The 12,725-nt window shown below is 42.0% G+C and overlaps 1 protein-coding gene across 2 annotated transcripts in view; it reads left to right on the forward strand.

Annotated features, from left to right (window-relative positions):
- The window catches only part of LOC115268599 (neuronal acetylcholine receptor subunit alpha-7-like), a 437,921-nt gene that overhangs the window by 182,755 nt on the left and 242,441 nt on the right, over window positions 1-12,725 (forward strand). For both annotated transcript variants that reach the window (XM_062849461.1, XM_062849462.1), the window contains exon 3: window positions 2,757-2,896. In XM_062849461.1, coding sequence (XP_062705445.1) covers window positions 2,757-2,896 — 140 coding nt within the window. The remainder of the gene's footprint in view (window positions 1-2,756; window positions 2,897-12,725) is intronic.

Consider the following 12,725-nt stretch of genomic DNA (forward strand, 5'->3'; position numbering starts at 1 on the left):
TAAAGCCATAACTGGTACACTGAGCCTAAATGATATGAAAATAAAACGAAAGTGTCCGACTGCTATCAACGACCAAACTGTTTCATGCCAAATCACGTGGTGTTTCGAAAACAATTTTGTTGTTTTCAAAGTAGAACAGTTTTTATACTACAGCTGAAAATTGAAACTTACATTGTTTAAAAATATAGAAATTACTAAAATTCAATCGTCTTGCGTTGTAGTGAACAAATTAAACCTTTCTATTGCATCACATTGTGATCAACTTGCCCACCATACCTAGATACAAGGATACAAAGTAACTTTACTCCAACGCCGAGCGTATTGTAGAGCACCATCTACGTCGGTCTTGAAAGATGTTCTTCCAGTTTCTCCGAACGTGTAGGGGATCGCAGATTTTCCTGCGCCTGAGTCGCGACCTCTCCCCAGTTCCCTGTAGAATATTTTTTTCGCTATTCTTTCTTTCGACATTCACACTACGTGTCCAGCCCACTGCAGTCTACCGTATTTTATACGTTTCACAATATTCGCATCTTTTTTGTACACTTGCTACAACTCGTACCCTATTCGCAGCTGCTATACGCTTTTCACTTCTCAAACGTCATTGTACCATATCATAAGTGTTCCAAGATAAAACAATTCTTCAACAGCTTCAAACACATCCCCATTAATCACCACCTCAGCCCTAACACCACTAGGGCTGCTTCTGTCTCTACCTGCTATCTTGTACTTCGCCTTGGTAGAGCTATTTAATCGTCAAACCTATCCTCACTGTCTCTTTCTTCAAAGGAGCATGAGCTTCCTTCACTGCCCTAAGATTGATACCGATAAGATCAATATCGTCCGCAACGCCAAGAAGCATGTGCGACTTGCTCTGCACGCCAGACCTCCAAATCGCTCCTTCGAGTGCAATCCATCCAAGATCAAAAACGAGGTAGTTCGTCTGCAATCCGAATACTTGAATTGATCCATCCAGCATTGCGCGTATCAGCCAAATTATTTTCGCCGGAAAACCATGGTCTGACATTATCTGCAAAAGCTCATTTCTTTTCACTGAATCGTACGCTGTTTTAAAATCAATAAACAAATGGTGAGTCTACAAGTTTATTCCCAAAATTTATCTAGGATTATCCGTAGGCTAAACATCAGATCCGTCGTTGATCGGCCGTCATGAAAACCAGCCTGGTATTCGCCGACGAAGTACTCTTCAAGAGATCGCAGTCTGTTGAACAGGACACGTGACAGTATTTTATATGTCAAATTTAAAAGGGTAAGGTGTTGAACATCATACGATACCTTACACGAATGACATCGCGACCTAAACCCAAACCTTCGAGCGATGGCTTTTTCTACACCTGCGGGATGATAGAGTGCCACCATCATCCCATCTCTCCATTTGAGTGGCCAGCTGGTCAAGGATTCCTGACAGGCCGATGCAAAAAAAAATCGTCGGAGGCGATTTGAAGCTCGCAAATAGCCAACCTTAGCAAGAGAGTCCGCTTTCACATTGCTCGAAATCGTGCATTGTGAGAGGACCCAAGTTACGGTGATGGTGCAAAATGTACATATGAGCGTTTGGATAAAGCACTTTATGATGTGAAAGAATCCACTTTTAAATATAAACAAAATCAGAAATCCTTAACTAGGGTCTTGGACCATTTGGGCAGGTGTACCTATTTTGGGCACTTGCCGCTATAACTAAACCAATTTCAAACCGATTGATTTGAGTTTTGTATAGAGTAAGATACTGTACGTGCCTAACTCTACACAACAATTCAAATCAATCCGTTTGAAATTGACTTACTTATACCCAAGTAACAATGATTGCTGAATAACAACTTATTCAGCTAAAATGTTTAAAATCAAGCGTTAAAGCGGTTTTTTAGCCATATTGTACAGCAATAATGTTTGCTGGGTAGTGGCAAGTGCCCAAAATAGGTACACTTGCCCAAATGGTACAAGTTTGGTCGCTTTTCATATTATCTTCGCGGTCAATGTCATTTTTCTGCTCAAGTACTTTTGCAGCGGAATCATAGTTGTCAAGTATTACTTGTCCTATCTTATTGCAAAATACCTACGAATCGAAAACCACCACAAATGTGATAATGTGAAATTTATTTCTTAAATTTTAGTTGATATGATACGGTTTGCAGATGGACAATCACTGTCCATGCCCATTTGCACGTGACTGATATTCAGTACACACTCATACAGCCGCATATCCTCGAGACGTGCCAACAATACCAGTATCAATTTCAAATTGCCCTCTCAATGGGACATTCCCGCCGCCATGTCACCAACCCGTTCCCACATTCTGTTCACGTCCTATAGTTCCTCTACTGAGAGGTGCTGATGATCACCATCATCATCGACGTCGTCGTCGTCCACACACCCATTATTATAGCCCATAATGGTAATAATATCCATCGGATCTGAAGGGCTCGTGCTGCGTGCCCCGTACGGAAATATGGACAATGGGCATGTGGACGTTTCCGGTCGTTCCAGTCACATCGAATACCTTCCGATGGAGCGACCATCCCCCATCTAAGACGTTCGTTTCTATAAAAATAGCAAGAAAGTGCCCTTTATGGCCGAAAGGGACATGTGATTTCGATTAGAGATAACGTACCCCATCGGTTGATTGCGGGATGCTCTTTGCATTGGGGCACTACTCGTGGCCGGCCATGTGTTCCGAAATGTTACAGAATCAGATAACGAAAATGTGCTTTTCTTCTGTTCTATTTTTTTCCCCGAAACAGAGTGTCAGGCGGGATACAACGAGAAGCGGTTGCTGCACGATCTGCTGGATACCTACAACACCCTGGAGCGGCCGGTGGTCAACGAATCCGACCCGCTGCAGCTCAGCTTCGGACTGACGTTGATGCAAATCATTGACGTGGTAAGTACACAAACAGAACGGCAGTACATAATGCACGGCAACTGGACAACTTAACTCAGCTTAATCCAAAACATGTTGGTATCTTCGTTTGGAGAAGCTCGACTTCTACCATTTTTAAACCAGTTAGTTCCCTTTCCAAAACACGGCCACTAAACGGAATATCTACCATCGGTCTATTCTGCACTATAAAACCCACATCAGAACACGTTGTCGTAAATATTGTACACGAAATCCCTTCCGAGAGCCTTATTTGTCAGCCGTTTTTTTTTGGTTCCGCGTTCCTTTCATCCGGAAAGTCAGGCGAACCTCTATCGTTCCTGCTGCCATGTGCTGAAATACGACGATGGTCATCGTTTGGTTGCTTGGCCCGTTCTCGCCTCTCGGGGACCCAATAATAGTCCATGTATAAATAAATGGAGGTTGGCTTTTTTTCGCCCTATCGTATCGCTACCACTACCCCGATGTTACAGCTGCAGCAGCAGCAGTGTCCTATACCCGTTACCTTATACTGAACTGCATTCAGTAGGACCCACGCGAAAGTACATCAGTGCTCCATTTTCCACTTTATTTCGGTGGTTTACTGGGGAAAAAATATGCTCTGCGGTAAAAGCTCGGAATCGGAAATGGAGTGCCATATTTTAGCTGGACTTTCTTTCCACTTATGGAAATATTGCAAGGGAATAGGGAAAGAAATCTCGGCATAAACATTTCACGATGCGGGGAAAGTGGCTTTTGCGAGAAATGCGATGTTGAAATGCATAATAACAAACTGAAAAGTTTTGAGATGCGTATATGCCGACATGCTACGAGAGCATTGATGTGGTGATGTTGATGAAAAGGACAGCTTGAATGCAATTCAACGAAAAATAATTGCCTCCATTTATATGGAATCAATTAACTAGAATTGAAAATTGTCAGCTTGAAGCGCGTTATCACAAAATATCAAGATTTCAATATTATCTTGAGTGTCAGTCATAGTTATGATATGCTTTTCTCGTACAATGAGCATACTGGAAAAACTACACTCAAACCTCGATTTAGGTCGAATTCATTTAGGTAAAATTTATTAAGGTCCCTCCATTTAGGTAACGTTACCTAAATGGAATCTGATTGTGTTCAGAGCAGTTGGAGTGTTTTAGATTAGGGTTAAGGTTGGTTTAAGGACATTAAGTTGCAAGTGGAGTCAAGGGGAGTTCAGGGGGGATGTGGTTGGTTTGGGACTGTTTAAGGTTTCCAAAGAACTTTCTTCTAGCATAAGTCATCGAATCATAACTTGTGTGCTTTAAGAAATCATTAATTGATTGAATAAAAGTCATGCTTACACAGCCTCTTGCAACTTTGTGCTGACAAGTGGTAAGTTTAATGTTTGTTTAAGAATCTCTAAGAGTTCCCTTGAGTACAGATCATCGGATCTACAATCGTTAACAGTTTGGAACGTCTTGAATCTCTTCTGAATCAACCTAAAACGTTTGAGAAACGCTTTAAAGCGCCGCTGAAAGCTCCCTGAAGCTTACACAGCTTACATGAGCTGTGATACAAAACGTATTTTTAGAATTTGGGTACCCTTAATCCCCCTCAAAAGCCCCTACAACACCATCAAAAATCCTCTAAAATTTCCGAAAACGCCTTCGAAATCCCCCTAAAAGCCACTTGGACAGTATGTAACGCACCTGATACTCCCCAAAACACTCACGGAACGAAGCGCTGAACGCAAAACGCAAACGCAAAACGCTGGAATGCCTTCAAAATTCCCCTAAAACTCCTACGGACCCCATGTAACGTAACTGAAAAACTCAGAAACCCCCGAAAACGCCTTCATAACGCCTGAGTAACGCCTCTGGAACTCGCCAAAAATCCTCTGAAGCTTTCTGAAATGCCTTCGAAGTCTCCCTAAAACCCCCTCGGACCCCAGGAACGCACCTGGGACCCTCAGAAACCCCCGAAATCGCCTACGTCATGCCAGAGTAACGTCTCTGAAGCTTGCCAAAAATCATCTGAAGCTGTCTGAAATGCCTTCGAAATCTCCCTAAAATACCCCAAAATAACCCAGGAGGCCCTTCCCCGCCCCGTTGCAACGCCTCTGATACCACCCTCCCCCACACCCCCTCCTGATAACCCTATGAAATCCCTCTGAAACCCTGCACGGGTCTCTTTAAATTTCTAGGTCAATCGCCCTTCTTAAACTTCTTTGCAATCTTCAAATCCAGTTAGGTAAAAATTCTATTTAGGCATTCCCGACTCGTTACCTAAATGGAGGTTTTTGTGTATGTGTTCACTCCGGTTATTGATTGCGTTTTTCTCGGTTAAGTCTCTAGCGATAGACGTAGTCTACTTCGACGAAGAAAACCTCAGATTGTGGAAGTTCTCCCTATACCGGTGTTTCCATCCCGACCACTCAGGTGCCGAAGTCGATCCGACGATTTCGGTTGTTGGTAGACTGCCGGTTCACCGGTCAAGTAGCGGTGGTGGATCAAGCCTTCCCCGATCGCAGACAGGTTTCATAGTGATGGGTGGTATGCAGAGGCGCGTGATCGGTTGGTGACCGATCAACGAAAGAATGTGCAGGTTGAGGATCAAGAACCGATTCTTCAACTTCAGCATAATAAACGTGCACAGCCCACACTCCGGAAGTACTGATGATGACAAGGACGCATTTTACGCGCAGCTTGAACGCGAGTACGACCGCTGCCCAAACCACGACGTCAAGATCATCTTAGGAGACCTAAACGCTCAGGTAGGCCAGGATAAGGAATTCAGACCGACAATTGGAAAGTTCAGCGCCCACCAGCTGACGATCGAAAATGGCCTACGGCTCATCAACTTCGCCGCCTCCAAGAACATGGCCATTCGTAGCACCTTCTTCCAGCACAGCCTCTCGTATCGTTACAACTGGAGATCACCACAGCAGACGCAATCTCAAATCGACCATGTTCTGATTGACGGACGGCACTTCTCCGCAGTGGTGGAAAGCATCATGCGCTTGACGTGTTTTTTGGTTCGCATCAAACACAATCTTTGCTCACGCGCTCGCGAACCCAAAAAGAGAGAACAGTTCACGATTTCCCGGATCGACGAACTAACACAAAACAAATGTCGAACGAGCAGAATCGCAGTTGGTTCGCCAGAAGGATCACAATGTAGAACACTTGGTTTGTTGCCATTTTTTGTACACTTAAAGGTAGTTAGTTGGGTGTTTTTTGATTATACTGGTCAGGTACCATTCCAATAAATGATATCGACGAAAAAGTTTACCAACATTTGATTTCATTACAGTAATATCGGCCGCGAACCTCTAAAATAAAAAAGCATCGCGCTTGCAAAAGATGCGATGCACTCGTTGGCGTTCGTGTCGTACGATCGTGTGCCACAGATGTACGAACACCATCGCACAGCAAAGGTTTGCGATGCGATGGCATTTTTTTGTAGTGCGTAAGTACACGTTCGCGATCAATTTCCACCACTGCTTCTCCGACATTATCGACATCAGGACCTATCGTGGCGCCAACATCGACTCCGACCACTATCTGGTGATGGTCAAACTGCGCCCAAAACTCTCCGTCATCAACAATGTACGGTACCGGCGACCGCCACGGTACAATCAAGAGTGACTAAAACAACCGGATGTCGCCTCAGAATACGCGCAGAATCTCGAGGCCGCGTTGCCAGACGAGGGCGAGCTCGATGAGGCCCCTCTAGAATACTGGTATGCTGGAGTACAGTGAAAGCAGCCATCAACGACGCAGCCGAGAGCACCATCGGGTACGTGGAACGGAATCGACGGAACGAATGGTTCGACGAAGAGTGCAGAACGGTTTTGGAGGAGAAGAACGCAGCGAGGGTGGTAATGCTGCAGCAAGGGACTCGACAGAACGTGGAACGTTATAAACAGAAGCGGAAACAGTAGACCCGCCTCTTTTGGGAGAAAAAGCACTGCCTGGAAGAAGCGGAGTGTGAAGAAATGAAACTGCTGTGCCGTTCCCAAGAAACACGGAAGTTCTATCAGAAGCTGAACGCATCCCGCAACGGCTTCGTGCCGCGAGCCGAAATATACAGGGATAAAGACGGAGGCCTCTTGAAAGGTGGAAGCAGTACTTCGATCAGCAGCTGAACAGCGTGGAGAACGTAGGCACGGGAGCCCACGGCAGCGGAGGAAACGACGACGGAAATGAACCAATCCCACGCTTAGGGAAGTTAAGGATACCATTCACCAGCTCAAAACCAACAAAGCAGTTGGCAAGGATGGTATCGCAGCTGAACTCATCAAGATGGGCCCAGAAAAGTTGGCCACCTATCTGCATCGGCTGATAGTTAGGATCTGGGAAACCGAACAGCTACCGGAGGAGTGGAAGGAAGGGGTAATCTGCCCCATTCACAAGAAAGGCGACCATTTGGAATGTGAGAACTTCAGGGCGATCACTATTTTGAATGCTGCCTACAAAGTGATATCCCAGATCATCTCCCGTCGTCTTTCACCTAAAGCGAATGAGTTCGTGGGAAGTTATCAGGCTGGCTTCATCGACGGCCGGTCGACAACGGACCAGATCTTTACCGTACGGCAAATCCTCCAGAAATGCCGTGAATACCAGGTCCCAACGCATCACCTGTTCATCAACTTCAAAGCGGCATACGACAGTATCGACCGCGCAGAGCTATGGAGAATCATGGACGAAAACGGCTTTCCTGGGAAGCTGACTAGACTGATTAAAGCAACGATGGATGGTTTGCAAACTGCGTAAGGGTATCGAGTGAACTATCTAGTTCATTCGAATCTCGCCGGGGACTGCGACAAGGTGATGGACTCTCATGCCTACTCTTCAACATCACTCTGGAAGGTGTGATACGACGAGCCGGGCTCAACAGCCGGGGAACGATTTTCACAAAATCCGGTCAATTTGTGTGCTTTGCGGACGACATGGACATTATCGCTAGAACATTTGAAACGGTGGCAAAGCTGTACACCCGCCTGAAACACGAATCAGCAAAGGTCGGACTGGTGGTGAATGCCTCAAAAACAAAGTACATGCTGGTAGGCGGATCCGAACACGACCGGATCCGTCTGGGTAGTAATGTTACGATAGACGGGGAAACTTTCGAGGTGGTGGAGGAATTCGTCTACCTCGGATCCTTACTGACGGCTGACAACAACGTGAGCCGTGAAATTCGGAGGCGCATCATCAGCGGAAGTCGGGCCTACTACGGGCTCCAGAAAAAAACTGTGGTCGAAAAAGGTTCACCCACGCACCAAATGCACCATGTACAAAACGCTAATAAGACCGGTGGTCCTCTACGGGCACGAGAAATGGACCATGCTCGAGGAGAACCTGCAAGCACTCGGAGTTGTCGAGCGACGCGTGCTAAGGACGATCTTCGGCGGTGTGCAGGAGAACGTTGTGTGGCGGAGAAGGATGAACCACGAGCTCGCTGCACTTTACGGCGAACCCTGCATCCAGAAGGTGGCCAAAGCCGGAAGGATACGTTGGGCAGGGCATGTTGCAAGAATGCCGGACAACAATCCTGCAAAACTGGTGTTTGCAACTGATCCGGTTGGCACAACAAGACGTGGAGCGCAGAGAGCACGATGGGCGGACCAGGTGGAGCGTGACCTGGCGAGCATTGAGCGCGACCGGGGATGGAGAGCGGCAGCCACAAACCGAGTATTGTGGCGTACTATTGTTGATTGTGTCTTGTCTTAAATGTGATGTTGAACAAAAAAAGTAATGTATGAATAGAAGTCTACGGAGGGGGAGGGGACGGGGGTCTGAGATGGCCAAAAATGAATTTACGTAGTTTATGGACAGCGCCTTACGTGTTCTTCGACTACTCACTCAATCCCTTGAACTGCTATATAGTTGCTGATCAGAAGCAGTTCTGTTTTGTGATAAGTAGTTTGAAGCTACGATTTAAACGATTACCCCTGAAAATGACACAAAACCCCAGTGTCGAAACGTCGGGCTAATAATAAACCTAGTTTTCTCATATTAAAAGACTGCGTAGCCGTTTAAATCGTAGAATAAAATCTCCGGTCGATCCTCCAGACGATAGTTTGAAGCTTTGCCACAGTCATCTACAGTGCAGTGGTCGTTGATTTCGTCGCCAGCGCTTCCACTTTTTTAAGCGTCTCTCCTGTAACCGTCAACACAACGTCGTTTTGGAAGCACAATTGCAAGGTGCGAGCGACGGAAAGGTATATGTAGCCCGAGCAAAGACGGATAACAAAATGATAACAAGTTCTGTTACCTTTCGATAAGTGAGTTTGTTACCATTTAGGTTGAATTATAAGAGCCAACATACCAAAAACTGTATCTCAAATCTACTCCTCGAATACCAAAATGATTAAAATTTAAGTTATCATTGAGCTCATGTTGACAACTAATTATGCGTTAAATTTATTCGGTGGAATTGGGTGCAAAAAAGGGTTTCTCAACTGAAAATAAATTGACGAAAACGTCTTGTACCGACTTTTCGAACCCTCTAAGCAGAATACCCTCTTCGAATGAGTGTAATCAGTTTCGTACCTTTTAATTCCGCCCTATGTTGAGGCTTTCCACGAAGCAGCACGAAAAAAATCCACTTTTTTTAATTTTGCATTTTTGATTTGCATATAATTTTGCACAGCTGTTCAAATCAATATAAATAACATTTTTTTCATATTAAAACTTTTTATGGAGTCTCGACTAACTTTCAAATAGGGCCTATGAAAAATTGGAACACATGCGAATGAAAAATCATATCTCTGAAACTGCTTGTTTGATCGGAAAATTGTCTTCGGCAAAGTTGTAGATTAATAAATGGTGGCTCTCAGAAAAATACACATTGAAAAATTTATTTAGTTTTTCTTCCGAAAAAACTGAATTTTGTTACTAAAAATCAAATATCTCAAAAAGCTATTTTTTTACCTTCGTGATATTTTGTGAGAATAAAGTTCATTCTGTTAGCTACCATCTGTAGAAATTTCATAATGGTAAAAATATGTACAAAAAAGTTATGGCACTTTGAACATTTTTGGAATTTCTTAGGTTTAAAGACTATGTATTTTAAAGCAAGATTGCATACGTTGTTTTTTTATTTATCTAGACTAATATTTGAAAAGGGCTAAAGTATTTGACCGTTTTTTACTCAATATAACTTAAAAATGACATTACCTACAATAAAGTTATGTATGGGTGCCTATTAGATAATCATGTGAACTTTTATAACATTGAAAAATGTCAATAAGCTTAAAAAGTCAAAAAAAAATACAAATACGAAAAATTATTTCAATTTGCAAAACATGACATTTTTGTTATTATTGAAAATTTTGCCATATATCACAAGATGGGCACTTTTGAAGAAAAGCATTTTTGAGGTACCGTGATTTCGGGTGAAATTGATCAGTGGGTTGAAATTGATCGACGTGAGGGTCATTTTCATTTGTTAAAAATATTGCTTTAAACTTAAAACAATTTGTATAAAATGACCATCATCTGGCTAAAGGATTATTGAATGATGAGTTACATGTTTTACAGTCAATTAGTCACATATTTCTGTATTAAATTAAATATTTTCCGTAATTGCGTGTTTGGCGAATCTCAAATACCCTTTCGAACTTTTGTGACCGTGGCTGTATCGCACATGTAATGAATATTCGAATGGATGCTTTTAGCTGCCAAGTATTTGCTTAACACGATTTCAACATCAAAAATTTTATAAATATTCGAGTTTATACATAAAATTGCACTTTTCCGGAAGTAATCACTTTTTCAGTATGAAAAGTGCATACTTTAAGGCGTTTTCATAAAATTTACTAAATTTAAAACATGAATAACTAGCTGACCCGGCAAACCTTGTCTTGCCGTCTTGTGGAGGTTTGAAAACTGTTAAGCTCAAAATAGCACCGCACTCTAGATTGGTTTCATTTAGATCGTGTTGATTTTCTTCCCAGGTCATGAAAAATCAGTACTTTTTCCATTTTCTTACTTTTTTAGTTCATTTTTGCAACTTTTTTTTACTTATAAACACAGACACCGTGAATACGAATCAAACAATGCAAGAGTGATCCTGATCGGTTCAGCCGTTCGTTAGTTTTGTTGCCTCAAAGGGACTTCAAACTCATTTTTATATATATAGATTAAAAATTGAGAAAACTCGTAAAAGTTTTGCGTAGCATTTCGCATACTGGGGTGGTTAATTCAGGTGGAAAACATATTTTTGGCACATGCAAAGGTATTTCATTTACTGATCAATTTCATCCCGAAAGCAAAATTATTGATTTTTTATTTTAAATGATATTTCTCTCTCTTCTTGGCGTAACGTCCTCATTGGGACAAAGCCTGCTTCTCAGCTTAGTGTTCTATGAGCACTTCCACAGTTATTAACTGAGAGCTTCCTCTGCCAATGACCATTTTGCATGCATATATCGTGTGGCAGGCACGATGATACTCTATACCCAAGGAAGTCAAGGAAATTTCCTTTACGAAAAGATCCTGGACCGACCGGGAATCGAACCCGTCACCCTCAGCATGGTCATGCTGAATACCCGTGCGTTTACCGCCTCGGCTATATGGGCCCTAAATGATATTTACCTATTGCAATAAAATGATTTGTAGTAAAAGTTTCAAACTCGTTGACTGATGAGAATCGTGGTCGTACTTGTTGAATTGCTTTGAGTTTGACTTTCTTTGGGTGATCGACTGTTCGTTGGATGATATCTTTAATTGGCATTTTCAGTCTAATTTGGTCAATCAAAAACAATTTTATGTATTCTTAACTCGACGTTTCGGTCCTTATTGGACCTTTTTCCAGGATTCTGTAATGTTTGAGTTTGACCATATCGCTGCATTCGAAATCACGGTACCATAAGTGGAAATTTTTTGACAGCTCCTCCCCTCTTAAAGTATATTCTCCCATACCTAATAGAAGGCTCCTAGCAATATCATAAACTTTCCCTAAAATGCTACATCTTTAATGGACGGTTCCTAACAACAAATACTTCATGTCATCAGTTTGCGTGTTTCTCTCCGGTAGAAAAAAAATTTTTTATCCAGGGCGTTTTTTACAGATATTTTCATATATTAAATTAAACATAGCTCCATATGTTTGATTCACAAGTCTATCTAATGCAAAGTATTTATTTTATTCTCCTATGAATAAGGAAACTTTTAAGTTGAAATTCGACTTCTGGTTGATATTCTGAATTTCTGTGTAACAGATCTGGTGTTCTGGTTCAAAAGAGAATCCTAAATTATATTCTTTGTATTGGATAGATTTATAATTGAAACAAATAAAGCTATGTTGAATATTAATATGTGTAAATCCACGTATAAAAATACCCAAAAATTGGTTTGATCCAAAAAAAAAAAAAACATTTTGTGTTGGGTTGGATTCAGATAATAGCAATTTAATTACTTTGATCCATTTTGAATTCTATTCTTAACGGTTGGTGTGGGGTTTGGTTCTTCAAAATAGGATTAATTTAATTTCGCAAATGGGCATGTATTCCAAATTGATTTCAATTTATTTTTTAACTTTTTTTAGCGTGATCGTTTTTTTTAATATTTCAATTTTTTACTTGAAAGTTCACACAAATTCCTTAAAGTCACACATACCACACTTTTTTGTAGGTCATGTTATTTTTAAGTTACATTGGTATAAAAAATGGTCAAAAACTTAAGCCCTTTTCAAATATTAGTGTAGATAAATTAAAAAAAAAACAACAAAGTATGCAACGTTGTTTTAAAGTACATAGTCTTCATACCTACACAATTCCATTGAAATCTGATAGGGTGCTGCCTACCCCAAAATCTAGTTTGCGGGAAATTCGTCATGCACTCTAAAAAAAACACGCAACCAA

The sequence above is a fragment of the Aedes albopictus genome, chromosome 2, assembly GCF_035046485.1.
Source record: "Aedes albopictus strain Foshan chromosome 2, AalbF5, whole genome shotgun sequence".
NCBI lineage: Eukaryota > Metazoa > Arthropoda > Insecta > Diptera > Culicidae > Aedes > Aedes albopictus.